Here is a 24,224-nt window from a genome sequence, read left to right as displayed (position 1 = left end):
TTTTCCTTCAGTCCAACCCCTCTTTGTCTTTACACACTCTCATTCACCCTTCAACCCCTCTTCATTAAACAATCATGAGATAAGTAGTTATGAAGAGGAGTATGAAGAGGAGGAAAGGTACGATTTCCCAGCTTCATTCACACCACAGGACTGTACTCGAACTGTCGCATCGATCTCTCGAAGCGGCATCAAAGGACAGGAGCGAATGAAGCAGCCGGTAAAGGCAGCCTGCCAGCCGGCCGACGACCATCCAACCAACCAACCAACCAACCAAGCAGCCACACCCCGACACGATTTTAAACCTGTTGCTGCTACGTCGATCGTGGGCCAACTTTGTGCACGAGCGTGCACACCTCGCGTGCTGTCGTGTACGCGTGTATGGACAAACTACGAGTTGATAAAACATTGAGAATAGTACAGACAAATAGATGAAAATATAAAGAACATTTGATAAAATGATAGATGAAAAGATAAAAAGAAAGAGAGAGGCAAATAATTAGATGAAAATTGAAAGAAAAATAAATGGGAATGGTAAAAAGATAGATAAATTAATAACAAATGTATAAATAAACATATACTGTAATATAATATAGTATTATACTACACTATTTTTTAATATACTATATACTATATAATATTATACATATAAATATATATTAAAGTATATATGTTAATATATATTTAGTCATTAAGTATGAAATATCTGATTTTAAAGTGAAAGTAATTGGAGTAATTAGACATTTCATACTTTTAATGATCTAATAATTTATTATGAATAAACATATATCGTATTAAAAACCTATCTGTTTTTCATACTATCCTTATCTTTCTTTCTCTCTTTCTCTTGTTAGTAGTATGCCTTCGTTCAGTAACTGAGCGCCACACCCCACACCCTATCCCAACATCACCCCTTTTGGGAGGCACCTTTTGCTCTTACCTTTGACATACCCTTACCATTTCAACCTTATCTGTCGCGATCGATACGCCAGCAGCAGACGCGAAATATAACCGTACGACGTATGCAGTGTGACGTACGTACAACCGCTTCTCCCGCCTGATGTTCTTCCGATTCTACATCGACCACAAGTATGTTATAGGTATCCTATATTCTATCTAAATATATACTTTTATAACTATAGTGAAATAATAGAGATAGAAAGAAAGAAACCTCTGTTTAGTACTATTAATATTTATCCTTTTTTTTTTTTTTTTTTTTCTATTGAAATTTACATTACTACTCCAACGCATCTGTTGTGGTAGGATTTTTCATTAAAGAAATTAATGATTAAATTATTAATTGAATTGTTGAATTAAATTAGAGAAATACATTTTTATATCAATATTTTGTATAGTTTTCTGTGTGTGTGTATATTAATTTTGATATAAAATGTATAATTTGCAATTGAAAAAATGAACAATGATTGGATTAGCAATCGCATAATCATTCGAAATGATTTACAGCTAAATGGGTTCTTCTATTAATGTCAATCATTTTTATTATTAATATTTTTTCGTATATATTAAAATTAATTTCTCGTAGACTAGAATCGTTAAAAATAATATATTTATGATTAAGAATCGTAATTATTTCTCTATAAGAAGGATTACTTTTATATATTAATTATTTTCGCAATGATAATATTTTACACATGATTTTGCTGTAAAATAAATTTTTCTCACTAGTTTAATATCTTGTGATATATAGAAAAAAAGTCTATCATTTTTTTTTTTAATTAAATATAAGAGCATTACTGTCCAAGATTTTTGAATTAATACATTTTTCTTATAATTCGCCTACATCCATTATCATATCTGATATTTCATGATTTTAATTTTTCTCATTAAAAATTATTAGAACATATTTCAAATAAAAGGAAGGAAGGAAAGAAAACGGTCATTTAATTTACATGGTGGATGAGTTATATGAAATATAATATTTTATGTAAATAATCGTAGATGCATTCTATAAACACGTACATTTATGCGCATACGCGTAACGTCATTATGAATACAATTTTCTATATAATCAAGGAGATATATAAAGCCCACACATTTCATTTATATTCCACATTTTATAAATAAATTAAATATAATAAATAAAAAAAATTATAATACGTCGAATATATAATAATATATTTAAAAGACAGCTATATATGTTGAATTAAAAATAACAACAATCGATGTATAAAATTGTGCCGGTAATTATGACAATAGATTAACAATAAATTACAAAATTGGAAAAATGAATATATTATGATTATCAAATAAATCATTAAATAAAAATTTGTATAATTCTTTTACTTAGTACACTATCATAATTACCGGCACACATTAATATTACAAAATAGTATTATTATAAATAATTTCTTAGATGAAAAAAATTATCCTTTAAATTTGTATAACCAAGTTAAATTACGAACGCGATTCGAAAAAATATGAGCAAAAATATAATATAATATATAATAATACAATAATATAGAAAATCTAATAATAGAAAGAAATATTAGATAGACAGAGAGAGAGAGAGAGAGAGAGAGAAAGAGATAGAAAAGTAGATAGAAAAATAAATAAAAAAATAAATAAAAGGAGAAAAAGTAATATATATCAATAGGGATTATAGTTTCGATTTATAAAAAAGAAATAATAAAAAAGGACGACGATCGGAACGATAACGTCAGCTAAGTCGTAACTCAACGTCAGAGAGTGAGCGAGACAGCATACCAAGAGTGAAATATTCATTCTCTCGACTGGTCCCTTGTATATATACCTACATATAAATATATATATATATATATGTACGCATACACTTATTCTCTGGACCTTTATCAATAATAGCCCGTATATTCTGACATACCGTCGTGAATACCGTTTCGCAAGGTCGCACTATCGACAAACGTCATTCACCGGTGATACGTTTATCGCAGTACGTTTGGATTACGAGCTTCTCGTTGGTAATTTCTATATATGTCTATCTATATACATATCTATGTAGTATATAGGATATATGTATGTACATGTTAAGAAGTTAAGTCGTCGTCTACGAAGAAGTACGAAGGGCTGACGTTATCCTGTACACGGTTAAAGTACCTACATTTACATTCATCGTTATCGATCTTTCTACAAACTAAAAGATCAAACCATACAAAAACGTCATATTTCTATTTTATAATACTTTATATATACTCTATTTTTGTGTTAATTTCATTCAATATTAATAAAAACTAATGATTGTAAAATAGAGAGAGAGAAGAAAATATCTTTTAAAAAGATTATCTAATAATTGTATTAAAAAAACAAGACTTCAATATAAATTATCTGTAGAAATGATTCTAGTTAGTTTTGTTGATCTGGATAAAAATGAAGGATCGATAAATACGTTAAAGGTAAAACCTCTCGGTCGTACGTATTCCTTTATTCTTGAAATACAATTAGAAGCTAATTCGATATTATCACAAAGAAACGAATTAGCGCAGAATAATTTTATTAAAAAAAATTAAAAAAGAAAAATATAAAAAAGGAACGCGAAAGAGGAAGGATTCCAGGATAAATAATCCCACGGAATATTCCAGGTCGTTCTCTCGATCAACAAGATTCGCTGTTGGGTATCCTCCTCCCTACTCCTTTATTCCGCTCTCGTAAAAAAGTACGTCAATGAGAAAAAAGAAAAAGAGAGAGAGAGAGAAAAAAAAAGATGGGGTGTGGAACAGAGTTGAGATGTTGGTAGTGGTGGTGGTGAGGTAAAAGTCACACAGAAGCGATAGTAAAGTTGCGCTAGAGTGGGTATTCGGTACGGGGTGAGCGAGAGATCGTCGAGCCAGGCAACAGCAGCATCCTCCAAAGTTCCCGCAGGGGTTAGGGTTAGGGTCACGTCACCGACGCCAAGGCGCCGCGTTACCACCACCGAGAGTATCATTTCTAGAATCACGAGCCCCACACACCACCACCACCACCACCACCACCGGTACACCATCACCAACTCAAGCCAGCTACGAGCATCGACGTCGAGAAAACGAGAAGGTGGATAAAAGGGGAAAGGGGAGGAAGAACCGAGAGGGATTCATTGAGGAACGGCACGTGTACGTTCGCGGTCGAAGTGGGAGTCACGGTCGGTCAGGGGTAGGGACTTAGAAAAAGACGGAGAGAGAAAGAGAGAGAGACACACACAACAAGGGTTGCCAGGCAGCACGCTCGAACGGGTTGCCCCTGACGACTGGTTGCGTCACTGCGGCGCTACGTGACGTCACACGACGCCACTGCCCTTGACCGGCCGGATGACACTTACACGAACTCTTTGAAACATACACATGCGCACACCTACGTAAACATAGTCGAAGAGAAAAACCGGGGAGAGCGTCCTCTCGACCCCTACAGAATCCCACGCCACCCCACCTCACCGCAAACGACGCGTTCACCTGCGACTTTAAATCGACTTAACTGACCCTTCCCCCCACCCCTCCTGTACCTACGTACCCCCTTAACTCTTATTAGCCCATCTCGGTCCAACTCGATCAGTCTCTGAGTGACGATGATGCGTCGATTACTATCGAAAGGGAAAAAGACAGAGATAGGAATAGAGAATGTTAAAACGGGAAGCGTACGTTGGTGTTACTATTTCGAGAACTCGAGAGCCATTTACCGCTTGATATAACATTCCGCTCATTGTCTTCGTTCCGTATCGATTGTTGCGCTCTCCCCTTCTCTCTCTCTCTCTCTCTCTCTCCTCCCTCCTACCTTTCTCTCACGAATACACTGGCACACCCCACCAATGGGAATCCATTCTTGATATATATATACACACACATACATACGTATCATAGATACATTCATACTTTCCAGTTAAAAAGAGATTCATTTATATTAGAAACATATTTGAGCAATAAACTATTTTCCTTTTTCAATATTCTGTCAATATCTTCGATCTATCAAAATATATTCTTTTTGATTAGTCATTTTATTCATAGCACATTTACGTAACCATTGAGAATCGACCGATCGATGTCAAGCTAAACTTGGTATTACATATATATGTATATGCATGCATGTAAGTATTACATATACATGCATACGTCATTTCTGACTTGTCGACGGGTGAATTTTTTATACAAGAGACTTATTATTAGAAGTTTTTGTTTATTTTAATAATGCTGGATTTTTTTATAAAGCAAAATTATTGTGACGCGGAGTATTTGCGATTGCGGAAATTTTATAGCGTGAATTTTTTTACTGATATATATATAATATTATTTTTAGTAATAATTAATAATATATTTTTGTGGTGTGTATACTTTAAGTGATATAATACTTCTATGGTGTGAACTTGGTCATTAATTACTTTTATTAATAATTGTGCTGCATATTTTTTGTGATACATAATATATATGGTTTATAGAATTTCCGTAGTGCAAATTTTATCACTCTGTCATGAGATTACTTTAAATAATTAATAAAAGTGTATTAGTATATTTTTATTCATTGAAATAACTTGACATTATCTAACACTCTTTCAACGTCATTCATTCTTTCTATCTCATGGTTTATCCTCGAGTCACGTCGTCTAAGCCAAAGGGATTCCCTTGCGTGTTTTATGTACGTACTCGCTTTTAATGCGTCAAATGGTCTCTTATATCTTCTACCCTGTATTTATCACACATACACACACATGTGTACTTGTGTTCGTGCAAACTAGTAGATGTATATATATATATGTATACACACAAAGCACGTGCTACGTATATGTACATATAAATACATCTAACTTACCAGCTGACATTCGTTCGTTCATTCACTCGTTCATCCATTCATAAAAGCTACGTAACGTAACGCGCATGCGCCAGCCTATTCGTTATCAGAATTCAATGATACGTTTATCGATAATTTCGCGGAAATTATCAGGGGGTGTTATTCATTGAATTTTACGATCATTTACCAAGAAGAATTAAAATATTCATAAAATTGTATGATGTCGAAATATTACACATTAATAATAATATAGAAATATTATATTTAATGATTATTTAATTGAATAATGTTATATTTAATTAATAAGAGATTAATAAACAGAAATATTATATGGACCGTTTATTATGAAAATGGTGTAAAGTTTATTATTTAAAGAATAATTGAGAAAAAAATACGTAATTTTAATGCTTTATTTAAAATTAATGAAAATTATGTTTTTTCAAATTTACTCAATTGTTTTTTAAAATAAACTTTACGCCATTTTAATAATATATGTATATATAAGCGATCTAATTAAATAATATTATAATATTTTCATAATATATTTCTACTGCACAAAAATACTTGTCCCTCATTTTATATATAAATAAAAATTTCTCTCTCTTTCATAGAAACATCATAGTATATTAAATTCTTGAAGATAAATCGTTAAAATGGAGTCATAGTTTCTACGTAAACGTATATATATAAACATGATATCGTGTAATCTATAAAACAATTATTCCAGTTACCTCTTCGTGTTTAAATATCATATACATAATACATATATATATATTAAGTGTACGATAAATTTTGCCCTCACGTGTTACTAATGTCATAATCGATCCGCGTGAATTATATTAAAAAAGTCTACGATGTGCGCGATCATTCTAGCGTCAAACTTTAACTACTATACCGTACTAAAGACTTTAATTAAACACTTAGTCGTTCTTAATTTAGTTTTTAAAAGTAAACAATCGACTATATACGATCTGAAAAACGTTTCTTATCAAATTTGTATCCGGAATTGTAATATCAGTTCTTTTTTATTTATATATTTTTTAAATAAAGGTACCATTTTTGCATATATTCTTCTTCCTCGAAGATAACAAAAATATTTTTTTTTTAAATGTATAATAATTCAATGACAAAAAGAAATGATTTATGCATAAGATAGGAGATCTTATGTAAAATTTTAAATTGACAAAGTAAAAGAATATATTATATGTATATTTAAAAATAAAATAAAAAGGAGAAAACTAATTTTTAAGCTGAATAAAAAATATTCTCATCCCGTTCTTATTTAAAACCATTTTTATAACATGACATTACAAACGTATACAAAATATCCCTGTTAGAATTAATGTATACATTGTTTGTAAAAATATTATCCATATGAAGATTATAAAATATTATAATAATATTTTAGCGTAAGTAATTAATATTCATTATTTTCAATTGTCACAGACCGATGACATATTATTATTTGTTTATCGGTTGCGTTTCTCTTTCAAGCCATTCACGCGCTTGAGCATTTTCAGGACCGTCGAGGAAGGGACATAATGTTTTAAAACATTTAGCGTGATAATCGTTTAAATACTTGATCTGTAATCAAAATCATTCATTTTAATAATTTAATACTTCATTAATTAAAGATATATATATTTAATAGAATCATTTTTAATTCATAAAAACGAGAGTTAACATACCTCTTCATCCGTTAATAAAGAAACGTCGAGTAAACTGGTTTGAATTGGAACAAGCGTTACAGTTTCAAAAGTAAGAAATCCATTATCATCAAATTTATATTTAGTTTCCGCTTTAACAATTAGTTCTATGTTCTCTAATCTAATACCAAATTCATCATTTTTGTAATATCCTGGTTCTAAAGAGAAATCGTCGTATATTATATATATATATATAATTAATATATACATACAAATGTCATTGTAATAAATAATATAATCATTTTACCATTGGATAAAAACATTCCTGGGTGTAAGCCAGGATCATCGGGATATGGTTTCCAAGATATACCAATTGGTTGTTCGTGAACATTTAAATAGGATCCTATTCCATGTCCTGTACCGTGTAAATAATTAAGTCTGCAATTGTTTATTTAATAAAAATCTACTTCGAACATATTCCAAAATAAAAAAAGATATTCCTATAAATTTATATACCCGACACTCCATAAACTTTCGCGTGCTAATGTATCCAAATAATTTCCTTTTGTTTTAAAAGGAAATATCGTAGATGACAAACGACATTGCCCTTTAAATACTCTGGTGAAGCATTCGCGCTGATAATTGGTAGGTTCACCGAAATGCAAAGTTCTTGTGACATCTGTGGTTCCATCTTTGTATTGAGCTCCTGAATCACACAGATACAATTCTTTGTCTGTAATTGGAACATCTGTTTCTGGAGATGGAGTGTAATGAATTATGGCACCGTGTGGACCCACAGATGAAATCGTAGAAAAACTTAAACCAACGTAGTGTTCTTGTTCCCTTGAAAAAGTAACATGAGATCGTAGTATAAGTATATAGCAAGATGTGCAACAAACAAAAATAAATATATGATATTAATAATACTCACGATCTAAATTTTTCAAGTTGTTCCGCACCAGAAATTTCTGTAACAAGTTCTTTTTTATTTTTTATTTTATCTTCCAACCAAGCAAAATATTTGACAAGTGCAACCGCGTCGCGTCTATGGGCAGCTTTCATTCCTTCTATTTCTATGGAGTTTTTAATTGCCTTAGCTACACACACAGGAGAAATAGCAATATGCTTTTTTAATTCTCCACAATCGGAATGAATGGCATAGCTTGAGCCATTACTTATCCATACTAATTTATTCTTATTAAAAGAAGCTTCGCATTTAATAAAGTCATGTATATCACTGTACGGATGGTAATTGGGTTTAATTCCTTCATTAGTCATTTGTTGTATTGCTTCTTCTGTAAGACTACGAACATCCACAAAAAAATGTAATTCGTCCTTAGTAAGAACAACAAATGCAAAGAATACGGGATTATAAGGAATGTCGGAACCTCTTAAATTTAAAAGGTACGCAACCTCATCTAGAGCAGTAATAATAAGCATTTTCACGCCGATAGATTCCATTATTTTTCGATACAGTTTTACTTTCTCGCCTGCGCTCTCACCAGAAAATTCCAATTTTTGCGGTATGATCTTGTTTGCTGCAGGTAATGGTTTCTCTTTACCCCATACTTTATCTATCAAATTTTCTTCTATTGGAAATAAAGTATGTCCTCCGGCAACAAGAGTAGTTTGTAATGTAATCCACTTATTATAACTTAATAAATTGGGGTCAGCGCCAATAACAGATTTAGGTGGTAAATTAGAAACCAACCAAGACTGTATCGAAGGTGTCTCTAATAAACCATCTTTCATAAGAGTCCATTCTTCCGGTGGATCAAATTGCGACAAAGCTTGGGTAAAATATCTTCCATCTGTCCAAAGTAATGCTTTGTTTTGAGTAATCACTGCTGTACCAAGAGAACCAGTAAACCCGCTTATAAATGTAAGCCTTTGGTCATACTTTCTTAAATATTCAGATTGATGAGCATCTTCCGAAGTTACAACGTAAGCTTGAATTTCCACTGTTTTGTTAGCATTTATTTGAACAGCTTTCATTAATTCTCGAAGCTTTGTTAATTTTACGTGACCACTTTGTGCCATATTGTAGTATCTGTAATAAAAAAGAAAATAGAAAAATCCAAATTCATATATAAATATATATGTTACGCAAATGGAAACTCTAAACAATAATCTTGTACTTTATATAACTAGTAAATCTTCTGTACTACTTTACCTATGTTTTAATATTCTTTTGTATTATATTATTGCTTAAAATAAACAACTTTTTCAACAATATCACAAATAATCAAATTAACTTGTACCGTGATCACAATCTTTTAAAAATGTTAAAAGATATTCAAGACAAGAGAGAATCTTTATCAGATAATGTATTTATCAACATTTAACTGATAACTCTAAATATAACTTCGAATATTAAACTAATATATTGATTTGTACTCATTATTGTATTGAACACTATAAAACGTGAAACATATTTGTGTAGAAAAATTTGCATTTAAGATTAATTACTCTAAATACCGTATCACGCTTATTTACATTTCACTTTACACATTTAAAGAAATTAAAAATATTACTATACTACATATTAAAAGAAAACACCTCTTTGAAACTAATTTTACGTGACTAACAAGAGATGTGAGTATGCTTTTTTATTTTATACTATTGGTACACTTATACAAAATTAGTAAGGTTAGAAACCATAGGTAAATAACTAACTCTGAAGTTGGCAACGATTGTAATACATGGGTTGGTTGAAAAGTTTTGAGCCTTGCTAAGAAATCACTTTTATTCTTTTTAAATAAATATTAATGTGACCGAAAAAAACAAATTATGTTTAAAATTTTAGGTTGAAAACATTTCAACTAATTCACGTATAATACACAAATGTTTGGATAACATTGGTGAAGCTAGAAAATATATGTGGCTACTAACTCCAAAGTTGGCAACGTTTATATATTATAGCAGCAACTTAATTTTTATCTGCAATCTCGTCATATATGTTAAATATATTTGACATTGAAAGCCGGTTTGATTTTTATCAAATTTTGTAAAGTATTATGTGGTATATCAAATTTTATGAAGTATTATATAGACAATAATTAAATATAAACAAGCAACAACAGTCATATTGAAATAATATCAAATATCAGATAGTATTATTGCATCATTGCATCGCTACAATTCTATTTGTTATAAATTTTATTAAAATAAATTATAATATTTATTAAAAAAAGATAATATAAAAATTGTATTTATAAATTATATAACACTTAAGTACTTTAAAAAAAGTAACAATAGTGTATGAAATAAAAAACAATTTAAGTTATAATTACATTTAAACACATTTATAAGATATAACATTAGAAAATAATATAAGATTATAATAATATTAAATCAAATAGCATGTTAAACGTAACACGATATTGCTCCAAGTCTTTAACAAACAATAGTTTAACAAAATGTTTACCACCTTGGAGAAATTTGTTAACGAACAACAAGCCAAGAATAAACGTATTCCAAAATGTTTTTGCACCAATGGAAAGAAATACATTTTTATTACAAAAGGTATTTCATTTGTATTAATTAATAATATTGTACAAATATAAAATTCATATTATACAGACTAAACATTTTTAATCATTTCTAGGAATCACTTAGACGGTCTGGTACAATAGCAATAAACTATTCATCGAAAGCAAATAAAAATGCAGATAAAATAGTTGGTTCTTGGTTACTTGTTTGCGGCGGAATGGTTTTTGTAGCTGTCGCTTTAGGTACATTAATTTATTTTGTATTCTACAATCAAGTCCATCGACTTATTCAAATCATTATCGATATAACATATGGAAAGTAAAATATCGACACAATAGTAAACAATAGTTCAATTGTAAATTAATATTATTTGTAATTCTAATATAATTTTTTGTATTAAATAAAATGTATTCACATACAAGTATAAATAAATATTTCCTATGACCGATTTACTTGTTTGTTCTTTTTTATATTTATAGGTGGTATCACCAGGCTTACTGAATCAGGTTTATCAATGGTTACTTGGAAATTACTTGGAGAAAAAATGCCAACTAATGAAGAACAGTGGCGTACTGAATTTGAACGTTATAAACAATTTCCTGAATATAAAATGTAAGACGATAAAAACTATTTTCTATTACACGTTAGCATATCTTATATATCTTATATATCTTATATATTTCCCATTTGGACGGTAATATATATAAGCATTTCTCTAAGTATAATTATTTTATATAGAACTAATAAGGATATGACGTTGGACGAATTTAAGAGAATTTGGTGGATGGAATATTTCCATAGAACGTGGGGTCGATTAATCGGTGGTATATTTTTAATACCAGCAACTTACTTTTGGTTTTCTGGTATGCTTAAATCAGAAATGAAAATACGTGTTGCGGTATTAGGATCATTGATTGGTTTACAAGGATTAATGGGATGGTATATGGTAAAATCTGGTTTGGAAGATCGTTTTAATGAACCTTCGGATGTACCAAGAGTGTCACAGTATCGTCTTGCTGCTCATTTAGGATTAGCATTCTTAATATATTCAGGATTTTTATACAACGCTCTGAGCTATTTAATACCAGCAAAAAAAATTGGAAATGGCAGCCTTAGTATCGAAAATTTTAATACTGCTGTAAAAAAATTACAACCGTTCAGATATTTAGTTCATTCGACGAAAGGAATGATATTTTTGACTGCTATTTCTGGTGCGTTCGTAGCGGGTATGGACGCTGGACTTATTTACAATACTTTTCCCAAAATGGGTGGCAAATGGATACCTGATGATTTGTTTGCTATACCGGAGACATTAAAAAATTTTACCGAAAATCCAACCACTGCACAATTTCAACATCGATATCTGGTAAGTTTGTAAGATATAGTATAACGTGTACGCGATGTTATATTATATATGATATTATATATATATATATATATTAATATTTTATTTTTTACAGGGTATATTATCTTTTACATTAGTAAATATTATAGCTATATTATCTCGAAAACATAAACTTCCTGGTTATGGGAAAACAGCTGTAAATACTGTATTGGGTGCAGGCTATTTACAAGTATCTTTAGGCCTTTTAACTTTATTGTATTATGTGCCAGTGCCACTTGCTGCGGCTCATCAGTGCGGTAGTCTTATTCTTTTAAGTAGTATACTCTGGCTCTGCCACGAGTTAAAATATGTCAAATATGTAAAAAAGTTGGTCAAGTAAAATTGTTTAAAGTCTTGTTATACCTATACTACGATATTTTAAATAAAATAAAAAAGTATATTGATGTATATCTCGTACAGTTTATACTACTCTTCCTTGATATTAAAGAATATGATTCCTTCCTTGATATTAAGAATATTAAATGTCTATTCTTAAATAAGTGTATTAGTAAATCAATTTGAAGGAATTTTATAAACAAAACATGATGATGATGATGGATGATGACGTAATACAAACTTGTAATCAATTAAGCAATCAATGAGTTCAGACTATTATGTTGTCAGTTGTTTCAGGATATCTGTTACTAAAAATGTGTAAAATTTATATTGGTTGTTTCTTCTGCTATTTTTGTAATTCACTACACAACAATTATTTTAACCTATTTTAAAAATATTAATAACTATATCCAAGATAAACACAAAATGTATGCAAAGTGTACTGTATTTGACACATGCGTCCATGAAATGTTGCACATTTTTACCAGAGTATGCGCTTCGATCGTTCCTATATTGAGACGTCATAAATTATCAAAAATGCTGTGATCTAATTGGTTGTCTAAATCGTTAAGTCACCCTAATGTTTTTCTAAGAAAGCTTTAATGTAAATATTGTTTTGTAGACAGTGTTGTATAAAATAATGTACATACTTTAACGCTGGTACACTTAAAATTCAATAAATTTCTTACACATCAGAAATTTTTCATCTATCATGCATCTGCCTTTATTATTATATTAATTATAACGATATTTATTCCTAAGGTTGCTTAATTTTATCTATTTAATATTTTATTCAAGAATATGAATGTATATCTCTTCCCCTATTTTATCCTATCATGGAATTATGAGACTTATTACCTTTCACAATTTCAAATATGCAAAGTTCTGTAAAGACAACAAAATAAATTAAAATAATATTTTAACGATATTCATATATATATATTTAATCTGTTTATTAATATTAATTAATAATTATTTCATTATTACATACTTCCAATTTGTTATTTATAATTTGATGAAAGATTCAAAATTGTTTCGCGCTCGCAGACGAAACTTCGTGAGGTAGACTTCCGGAATCGTATTGCTCGAATGGCGGACACCGTGGTTGTCGTTTCTGTCAAGTACAATAGTTTTGATTCTGAAAACTCATGTAATATTAGCGTATTTGATGTATTGGAGTGGAAAAAAGCGGGGTTTCGTGAAAAATCGAAATATTTTACTTTTACTCGGTGACTATTTTAATGATCGATAAAACGGTTGTAAGCACCGGTATACGTAAAAGTTTTCGTTCTGTCATACAAACAAGATAATAATCACCATTTCTAGCGGGAGGCATAAAAGAGAAGTGGAATTTGAAATATTATTCAGAAAGTATTACGAACATCAAAAGAACCTATAAACTATGCGAATCAGATGATTCAAGGGACTTTACAGAAAAAGGAAATATCACAGATTTGAGTTAGTTCCCAATTTATGTCTTTTTGACGCATCGAACTTCATACACGCGATTCTTCTTTTGTTTAATTTGCTTCATTTTTGGACTCACAGATAGATATCATTAATGTATTTTTCATCTCATGAACATCTTCTATATGAATTTTCTATCTAATTGTGTATTATGTGATAGAATTACAGAATATTGTATACTTCATTTTATTTATTTATATCTAATAAATGTCGAGACAGACTTCATAATATTTTGAGAGATATTTTAATGTATTCTGCCTTTCAAAATATTATATTTTCTGCCTCATTTATAAATAAAATATTTATTAGTGCTATATGTAGCTCTCTCTCTAATAAATAAAATAATATTTTTTTCTACTTTTTTTCTTTTTCGTTCTTTACTCTATCACAACGGATTTCATTCCATTCTAGTAAATCAAATGTAATACAATATCTATCTTTACAAAGTGAATACGAAATATATTAAATGCAATGCATTACAGATATAGTTATGGAGGATAGTATGAGTGTCAAGTCTATGGAATCAGTGGCAACCAGCGATGAATATGAATTTGTGAGTGACAAAGGTACTACCAAGCAACAGCAAAACTTACTTGAAGCACCGATGTTAAAAATTGCTAATAACGGAAATTTAGAAGATCTACAAAATAATCTTCGTGAGGTATATAAACCGAATTAGTGGAGAAAATTATGAGTTGTAATTGTTTAATTACTCATTGAAATGTTTAAAGGTATTAACGGAAGATTCAAAAATGGAGGGTAGAGACTACAAATTAACAAATCCACAACAAAAAGCTAAAAAAATAGGGCATAGCCAATTTTATGATGTTAGTTCTTGTATAAATGGCACAGAAAAACAAGATGTAATGAAACCTGATGATTTCATAGAAGAGGGTAGGTACTATTTGTTTTTATTTAAGAATATTCGACGGGTTTGTTATAAAAGAAAATTTACAAATTGTAAAAGGAAGATTTGTATATTTTAGAATTAAACACATTGTCACATGTTCAACAAGAATGCACAATTTTCAATGGTGTTACATATTTGGGAGCTGCAGCAATAAATGCACCAAAATCAGAATGTGAAATACAGCGTAATATGAATATTTTAAATGCTGAACAATCTCTTAATCTGGGTATAAAAATTTCTGTCTCTGTACCAAGTAGTTCCCAAGGTTCTGTTGTGTAAGTAGTATAGTAATTCAATATACAAGATAAGGTTTAAATTGAAGGTTTATAAAATTACATAATAAAACGTTATAGAATAAATGTTATGATTAATAAAATAACATCTAATTTTTTAAAATAGCATTTCATTTTTATTTTTTTTATAGTTTATATGATGCTGCCACTCAGCAACCAATTGCCCATTATGAAGTACAACGAATTCTATTTTATGCACGTGGAGAAAGTACTGGATTGTGTGCTGCATGTTTTGCTTTTACATGGTCTCATGGAGATACTTTGGAATCTGCTATTTATCAATGTCATGTTTTTCGATGTAATATACCAGAAGCAGTAAGTATTCTATTATTTTTTATTTTTCTTTATATGCATTATTAATCAATTATTCTCATACTTGTAGGTTGGGCAAGTGTCAGCTTGTTTCTCTAAAGCCTTCCATAGAATACCAAGATCAATGACAAATTCTTTAACAGGAAGTGACTTTAGCAATTATAATGCAGGCGGTGAAAAAGTTAATTCTCGTGTATTTATTTTTGAAGTTACCATGGAAGTTAAGGAAGAAGATGGAAAAGGTGCGTTTAGTACTGTTCCTAAGGACAGAAATTGTTTCAAATTTCGGAGTAATATAGCAAAGCAAGTTTGTTTGAGTATTCAACAAGTTTCCAGTAAAGAAGGAGGTGAAGTTGAAAGATGTTTTGGTGTTCTTGTTAGCCCAGGACGTAATGTGAAACATAGTGACATGCGATTACTTGAAATGGTATGGAATATTAATTTGACATGAAATCTCTTTCTCTCCATATATATATATATATATATTATATGTATATCATATTTATAAAAATTATTGCTGTTACAGCAAGTAAGCACTGGACCAATCGTCCAGGATCGATGTTACAATATATGTGGCCAATGGGATCCGGCTGATCCAGCTTTGGAAACTCTTAACATAGAGACACCTAGAGAGGGCAAAATATTCATGACAGTAGCGGTTGATTTAGTTATTAGAGGTATCAGGGAACCTGTCAGATTCGTAATCGAAACTCCTGTTAAAGTATTTCCACAAAACGAGAGATTTTGGTACTTTAATAAAAGAAATTTATTACAACAATTTTATCTTAACTCTAAAGAGGTAAAAGACTTTTTAAATGCAAGAATAATCTTATTATTATATAAATGACTAACATTGTATAGTTTCATAAAGTTGACTTTTTTTACTACAGATAATATCTGGCGATGGAAGTGAAGTTCATTACGAGGTGCAAAGTATAGAAACATCAGGAGAATTAGATAGAAATAGATTAAATCTTGCTCTTAATTTAGCTTCTTTAATTAGATCGTCTTCTTTGACTAGCATAGACACTTTAACTCCTAAAGAGGAAATAGATTCAGGTTTTTAATAATATCTTTTAGTATATATTATTATACAATTTTAAAAAAGAGGGAGAGAGAGAAAATCAATAACATATTTTCATTTATTCATATACAGATGGAGATGAGCCAATGTTAAGTGGAACAGGAGAAGTATCGAAAGATTGTTCTGCGGGTGAATTGGCCAGCTGGGGAGAAGTTCTAGAAAGTTGGCAAATTAACGAGCAACGTCCGAAACTTTTAATAAAACTCACAAAACAAGGAATTCCTGAAGCATTACGTGGTGAAGTATGGCAACGCTTAAGTAATTGTGACAATTCCCAGGAAATGATGGATAAGTATAGAACACTGATTACTAAGGTTAATATATTCGATTATTTTTATAGAATATCTTAACAACTATTAAAATTCTATCTTAACCAGTAATATTTATACTCATACAATCCCATACATCCATTACTATTATTCACATTAGCTATCTATTGTTACTTCTTTTTTAATCTCATACTTTACGAACTCCTTTATCACTGTGAAACAATTTTTTTTTGTATACATAATTTCCTGTAGCCTATCTTTACGATTGTTTTCTCTCTTTTCAGTTCTCTGGGCTTTTTATTAAGAACGCTTTGTACCCTTTTTTCTTTATATGTTAAAGCGTGATCTACGTATATACTTTGAGCCTAATTTATGCTTCCTCCCCATTACCCTATTGTACTTTTATATATAATAAGGATGTCCTGTAACTGATAATATACGCGAGCAGGGGATGATTGAAAAAATGTTATTTTTTACATTTTCGATTTACTTAGTTTTTTATACAGAAGCACTCCTGTTCCCTTATATCACCAGTTATAGGGCCCTCTGTATAATATAAAGTTATAATATTGCTATAGTAATATTTATGAAATATATTAATAGGAAAGTAGCTGTGAAAGTGTTATATTAAGGGATATCAACAGAACATTTCCCGCACATGATTTTTTCAAAGAAACTGGTGGTTTAGGCCAAGATTCTTTATACAGAATAAGTAAAGCGTATGCAGTATATGATGAAGAAGTTGGATATTGTCAGGGTTTAAGTTTTTTAGTTGCTAGTTTATTGTTACATGTAAGTAATTAATAGAAGTTTTTTAAACATCTTACATATTTTATTCATATATTATTGTATTGTTGATTCATTTTAATTTTTAGTATTTACATCTGATCTGTTTTTTGTAGATGCCAGAAGAACAAGCGTTTTGTGTTCTAGTGAAATTAATGTACGATTATGGTTTACGAGATTTATACAAAGACAGATTTGATAATCTTCATATGAGGTTTTATCAATTGAATCGCTTAATAGAGGTTAGTCAAATCATTTTTAGATTGAAGACTGTGATATGATTATATCTTCCATATTTATAATTTATAAATATTATTTTCTTCAGGATCAACTTCCTGAACTTTACAAACATTTCTGCGATCGTGGTGTTGAAACACATATGTTCGCAGCACAATGGTTTTTGACTTTATTTACTGCTAGATTTCCATTATATCTTGTGTTTCACATCCTAGACGTTTTCCTTTTACAAGGACTTGACACTCTCTTCCAGGTGGCTCTTGCATTGTTAATGGTAAGTTTCATTTACACAAATATTTAGGTCGTATGATCTAATTATTACAAATAACAAATCAACGATTTTCCTTCTGCCATTTTTAGTTATGCAAAAAAGAGCTATTACAATTGGATTTTGAAAGTATTTTAAAGTACTTTAGAGTCCATTTGCCTAAGCGTTGCAGAAATGAAGAAATATCGCGTTATGTAATGAAACTGGCCTGTTCCGTTACATTGAAGAAATTGAAGAAATATGAAGCAGAATTCTTGACATTAAAAGGTAATTTTATATTTTATGTTTGAACGAATCAAGTATGTATATGGAACATACAAAAATTTATATAATCCTTTGGAGTAAACATATATATTTTATATGCCACTTCAAAGTTATTATTTGTCGAAGTGTATGTCCATTCTCTAGAAGGTATAACAATTTGTTTATTAAAAAGATTTGACGTATACGATTTCTAAAATGTAGTACTTAAATTTTAAGACAATTTACCAAAGGACTAGTCAGATTTAATTTGTGACATGATAAATATTAATCAATGATCTTTAACAAAAAATATTCATAATATAAATTTAGTGTTATACCTGTATTTTTTAAACATAGCACGTAATATATAGCACATAAACATGTCATATTATAATCGATGTTATTGAAATTCTACTATCGTGCGTGTGTGTGCGTTGTGTTTGTTTGTGTTTGTACGCGCAAACGCGATTATGCGTCCGTGTAGGTGTGGGTGGGTGTGTGTGGTTGGTCGTACATTATACATGTTGATGTGCGCAAATGCACGTGGCACAAGCTTCATGTTATGTACCAAGGTAAAAATTGTGATTCTAGTCACGTAATAATGTATTTTTTGAATGGGATAAAAACCTTCAAAGAAAAGTTAAATTACTTTCTTTATTTAGATATTTTTAATTTATTCTTTATGTAGCTATTTGTGAAGTCAAAATTTCACAAATATAAAATTATAATAAGTATAAAAAGTATACTCTTCATATTATTTCTAGAAAAAAGGTGGTGGTAAAGCTTTTTTATAATTATTTTGCAAAATAAAATGATTTGCTATTATTATTGTATATCATTATGCTCTTCAATAAATATTTTAGAATTGTTTGCCATATACTATATTTATCAATAAACATTTCTAATTAGAATGAGATCTACATATATAGTTTTATATTCAAAAATATTTTTCTCTTATGTGTTGAATATTTATTTATTTTATAATATAACATTTTGTGTATATTCACATTTTCCATGCTTTTCTTTTTTTTTTATTTGAATGCAGAATTTATATCGCTTTTTATTTATAAATTATTAATCATAGCTTACTGAAAAAATAAATTATCATTATAGAATATTGTTTACTTTTATCAATTACCTTTTTTTTATCCTAGTTATCCTATTATAACAAAGCTTTAACTTATTACACAAAGAGGTGCATGAATGATTATGATTATACAAAAACATAAACACTATACTAACAAATTGGCTACAAAATTTATTTTAAGTTCAATCCATAATATCATTTTTATTTACAAATTTCAAAGGTAAAAGAAAAAAAATAATTATTTTCATAATATATATTAATTTAAAGTATGAATATATAGATAGAAAGTGAAAAGGTACAGAAGATAAGGTGTTGTATTATTTTTTTTAATCATTGTTTGCATGAATTTTGATAGAATTAAAAATTACTAATGTGTTTATGATTTAGATAGATTTAAAGAAATGCATTTATTAAAATAAATATAATAAAAAAAATTCAATGAGAAAGCATTGATCTCTCTTTAAAAAAAAAAGTCTTATAAAATATTATATATAAAGGCAAATTACAAATACTATTATATAGAAAGAAAATTAAAATTGCATCAAGTATTATAGTGTTTAAACATAAATATAACCCACACACACTCACGATGTATTTTTATATATTATTTTCATCCAGAGGCTCAAGAAAATGCTGATGAATACAGTAATGAGGTGGAACAATTAAGAGGTACAGTTGCAAGAAATGAGGAAGAAAAGCTAAGGTTGGAAGCAGAACTTGCTCAAGTAAAAGAAATGCTACAACGTGAGGTATCAAGAGCCGATGCAGAGAGCCGTCGAAGTAATATTATTATTGCTGAATATAAACAGGTATTTAACAATTTTGTAAATTATGAGTGCACTCGTGTAATAAACCTTTTGTTTATAGATTTGTCAACGTTTGGAAGATGACTATAATGCTGCAAAAATGACTTTAAGTGAATTACGGGTAAATAATATATCAACTGTTATTGAGTTTGTTAAATGCAGGAATCACTATAATAGAAAAACACTTTTTACAGTCTAAGGTATCATCAAGATGTGACAAATGTAGAACATGCATAATGGATTCATCAAGTATATTAGCAGACATAGCACATCCTTTAGAAAATCGAGTTGATCCTATGTTACATAGAGTACAAGAAAGAGTAAGAGAATTAGAATTAGAATTGGCACAGACAAAATTAGCGCACGTGGAAGCAGAATGTAGAAATCAGGTAAATTTAAAATATATATACACAATACATATATAAGAGATATATAATTAAATAATATTATAAAATTTATTATACAAGGATATATAATCTGATATATGTTGAATATAATATAGGATTTGACACATCAATTACATGCAACTGCTTCTGAACTTCAAGCGACACGAAATAGTTGGCCATGGCTTAGTAAAACTTTGTCTAGTATAAAAGAAGCAGCAAACAAGCGAGAAGTTATAGGGCCTTCGTCATTAAGAGATTTAAGACGCGATAGTACTCCAGGAGATGAAGTACATCATCATATAATACATTCGCGTAGCCGTGATAGTCGTGACAGTCTTAAAGAAATAGTGTAATATGGTAAGTGATCTCATGATGTGTACAATTATATTTGAATATTACATTTGAAAATTATGATTCTCTCAATGAAAACATCACATAACATTATTTTTATTGAATAAGCCAAACATTAGTAGATGGTAACGCAGATATATAGATCTAGATATATGTAAATATACAAGATGTATCCTGACAGGTGGTACAACTAAGCGAGTAATGATACTAAATGTAGAAATAAATCGAAAAAAGAAAAACATTTTTTCGTTTGAAACCCCGCTTTAAAGAAAATCGTGTGTGAAAATTCTAGATTTGAGGACCTCTTACTACCATTAGATTTGTAATAATCATAGAAGAAACCGCACTTAATTAAACTCTCTATCTATTCTCTGTATTACTCTTCTGCCTGGACTGCTACGATTTGAAAATTGTTGTCTATAATACTCAACTGTTGTTATTGCGTCATTGTATAGTTCGTCTGATAGGAACAGACTAATGTAAGAGAAATAAGTCGTACAAGTGAAGAGAAAATATAAACATTACAGAGCACAATAAATACAAAAGTATAAACGAAAGAAAATGTTTATAGCTGATAAATAATTTGAAAGATAATTAATTGTACGCATACTTTAAAAAATATTCATACACAATTTTTTTGGAAACAGGGTCTCAATCGAAAAAAAGTTACTCCTTTATCCGATTTATTTTTACATGTAGAATTCACATCCAACCCGGATGTTTAACTTTTTGTTGGATGCACCATATATATGTTATGTTAGCTAAGTGAAACATTATGAAGTCTATGTATTCGTTACATTATGTAACGCATGCATAATATACCTATGACTAATTCAGCTGTATTATTTCCTATACTAATAATATATATTATTAATTTCCTTATTTTTAAGAGACTATTTTTTAATATGCATATTTATTTTTATAGATCTTTAATATGTTAAATGTTAACATTATTATTTACTATTTTCTTTAATTTTTTTTTTTTTTAATAAAATTACATAAAAGAGAGCATGATGCATATTTTAGAATAGTCCTAAATATGTGATTTTAAATGACAGAGTTAGTCTACTTGAAGTTAGTACTATTGTCCTTGTATCAATAGAAGTGACCAAGATGTAATGAGAAGAAACCTAAATAAGCAAATAAACTTCAGAGAGATTTCTATATGAGCATTAAAACAATTTCTTTATAAAAATATATTAAAAATGATGTTGCGCATGAAGATAAAAGAAATTGTTTACAATAATAAATTATAGAAACGAAAATATTGATCCCATGTTTTCTATGGCAATTATTTAAAATTTAAAAAATAGTGTTGCAAAACACTCACGATATATGCATGTGTATATTATATATCTAAACTAAAGAATACATACACACAATTATTTTTCTTGAGCTGTTAAAATTTAAAAAAAACAAGAACAGGATGAAAAAGTTACATTTACTCATTCTTTTTATGTACATTTTATATAATTAATACATAGAGCTTGGAAGTACTTTAATTGTAAGATGAAAAGTATTGAGAATAATATTCAGTCATACATCAAAAGTTAATATTATATATCGCGTTTAATGTGTTATGAATAATGAAAACGAGACAAAAGATAAAAAAGTGAAAAGAAGAAAACAAATAAATGTAGTAGAATGAGTAACCATTAATAATTGTAAGCGCATAGGTACACGTGTAGTAGGTACCTTTTAAAAATAATAAGGCGGCTTATAAAGTCTTTACTTATATCATTTATTTCATAAGAAATTTAAGTTCAATATTTTTTAAATAATTTAAAAAAAATTGTGTATACGCGCATCACATCGTCATATATGTATGACGACATATACATACTCTTTGATTGAATAGACGAACTTACACATTTATATAATTGATATTTAACATTTAAATACTAATGAAAAGAGATTAATCACTTAATTTACTTTTTTTACTGATTGATTCTGTACGTGTTAAATTCACATTCCAAAGCTTTATAAAAGCGATATTATATTTATTGAGTCAGTTATTTTCAAGTAAAAAGAGCCATATATATTTTAAAATATTAATTAAGTATTGTATATTTATATTTTTGTACAAATTATGACAATCGTTATTTTCTTTTATTTCCGCAAAATTTCTTAATATCTTATAAGCATTTTGCACTATAAGTTCATACAATTTCTAATATCGTTTCATATAAGGAGAATTAGATATAATACAGACTACTTTGTGTGCATTAATTTTTATAAATATATGTATACATGTAATCTGATCATAATATGAACTTTAATGGAGATAGATTTTTAATAAGATCAGCTTCACAGTCATTTCACTGTAAATCATTCTCTCAGTTTTGCAGATATTCATTTAACATAAATAAGTATAATACGGAAAAATCTAGATATATTATCTAGATTAGTGTGTTTCATCCAGATTTAGTTAATTTTGGAAAATTGTGAAATATTTAATTGATCGAAGAATCTCATCACAGAGCACTGATAATAATGACCCAATATTCACAATAGAATAATCAGTAAAATAATATATTTAGTCTTCTAACGTTATATCTATATAAAATAATTGAACATATTTAAAGTGATTTCATAGAATTTCAAACTTGAGTTCTCATCGAGGGTTATATATTATTAGAATACTAATTATTCTGTAAATTTATGTAACTGAACTTTACCAATAATTACACAGAAGATTATTTAATTTCTTAAAGTTTCATCAAATAGTTAAATAATGTTGATATGATGCTATAATTATTTTAATTCTTTTGCGTAGTTAATTTCAAAGTATAAAATATATATATGTATTTGATTTTCTTTTATTATTTGTATTCTAATTTTTTGTATTTATCTTTATCTTAGTTCGTTAAAACTTGCAGCTATCGATTTAGTTATATATATCTCGACTCTCATAAAATTGTGGATATATTTATTCTGTAAATATAAAATATATTACATTAAAAAAGAAGTGAAATATCATAAAATAGTAGGAATATAAAATTTCTTGAGGCTTTCATAACAAATTATGAAAATATATTATCACAGGTGAAAAAAATAATTATTATATAAGGGTTATTTTTTAGTTTATTAAATGCTTTCACAGTTTGGATGGAAAATCCTACTTCCCT

At 28.9% G+C, this 24,224-nt stretch overlaps 3 protein-coding genes across 4 annotated transcripts; 2 read left to right on the top strand and 1 right to left on the bottom strand.

Moving 5' to 3' along the window:
- Positions 1-7,014: 7,014 nt before the first annotated feature.
- Positions 7,015-10,195, bottom strand: LOC106788927 (xaa-Pro aminopeptidase 1-like). 2 transcript variants are annotated; one of them, XM_014752649.1, is made up of 6 exons: positions 10,062-10,195; positions 8,317-9,435; positions 7,902-8,228; positions 7,693-7,823; positions 7,428-7,603; positions 7,015-7,323 (listed from the first exon to the last, which is right to left on the bottom strand). In XM_014752649.1, the coding sequence occupies exons 2-6, from the start codon at positions 9,423-9,425 to the stop codon at positions 7,201-7,203; spliced, it is 1,866 nt and encodes a 621-aa protein (XP_014608135.1). In that variant the 5' UTR covers positions 9,426-9,435; positions 10,062-10,195; the 3' UTR covers positions 7,015-7,200. The 2 variants fall into 2 exon arrangements, with proteins under 2 accessions (XP_014608135.1, XP_014608134.1); XM_014752648.1 differs by lacking the exon at positions 10,062-10,195 and adding an exon at positions 9,559-9,971.
- A 488-nt stretch (positions 10,196-10,683) lies between these two features.
- Positions 10,684-12,669, top strand: LOC106788928 (cytochrome c oxidase assembly protein COX15 homolog). The gene is made up of 5 exons (XM_014752650.1): positions 10,684-10,910; positions 10,993-11,119; positions 11,357-11,489; positions 11,616-12,243; positions 12,338-12,669. Exons 1-5 carry the CDS (start codon positions 10,749-10,751, stop codon positions 12,599-12,601), a joined length of 1,314 nt encoding a protein of 437 aa, XP_014608136.1. The 5' UTR covers positions 10,684-10,748; the 3' UTR covers positions 12,602-12,669.
- A 982-nt stretch (positions 12,670-13,651) lies between these two features.
- On the top strand, positions 13,652-22,278 carry LOC106788926 (rab GTPase-activating protein 1-like). Its single transcript, XM_014752647.1, has 17 exons — positions 13,652-14,055; positions 14,547-14,725; positions 14,796-14,958; positions 15,051-15,249; positions 15,399-15,582; positions 15,650-16,006; positions 16,106-16,378; positions 16,470-16,638; positions 16,736-16,977; positions 17,536-17,724; positions 17,835-17,960; positions 18,044-18,229; positions 18,316-18,490; positions 20,172-20,362; positions 20,421-20,480; positions 20,554-20,748; positions 20,862-22,278. Exons 2-17 carry the CDS (start codon positions 14,555-14,557, stop codon positions 21,096-21,098), a joined length of 3,117 nt encoding a protein of 1,038 aa, XP_014608133.1. The 5' UTR covers positions 13,652-14,055; positions 14,547-14,554; the 3' UTR covers positions 21,099-22,278.
- Positions 22,279-24,224: the final 1,946 nt, after the last annotated feature.

The sequence above is a fragment of the Polistes canadensis genome, unplaced genomic scaffold, assembly GCF_001313835.1.
Source record: "Polistes canadensis isolate GaletaPanama2010 unplaced genomic scaffold, ASM131383v1 scaffold_157, whole genome shotgun sequence".
NCBI classification, from domain to species: Eukaryota; Metazoa; Arthropoda; class Insecta; order Hymenoptera; family Vespidae; genus Polistes; species Polistes canadensis.
This window is presented reverse-complemented; position numbering and strand designations above follow the sequence as displayed.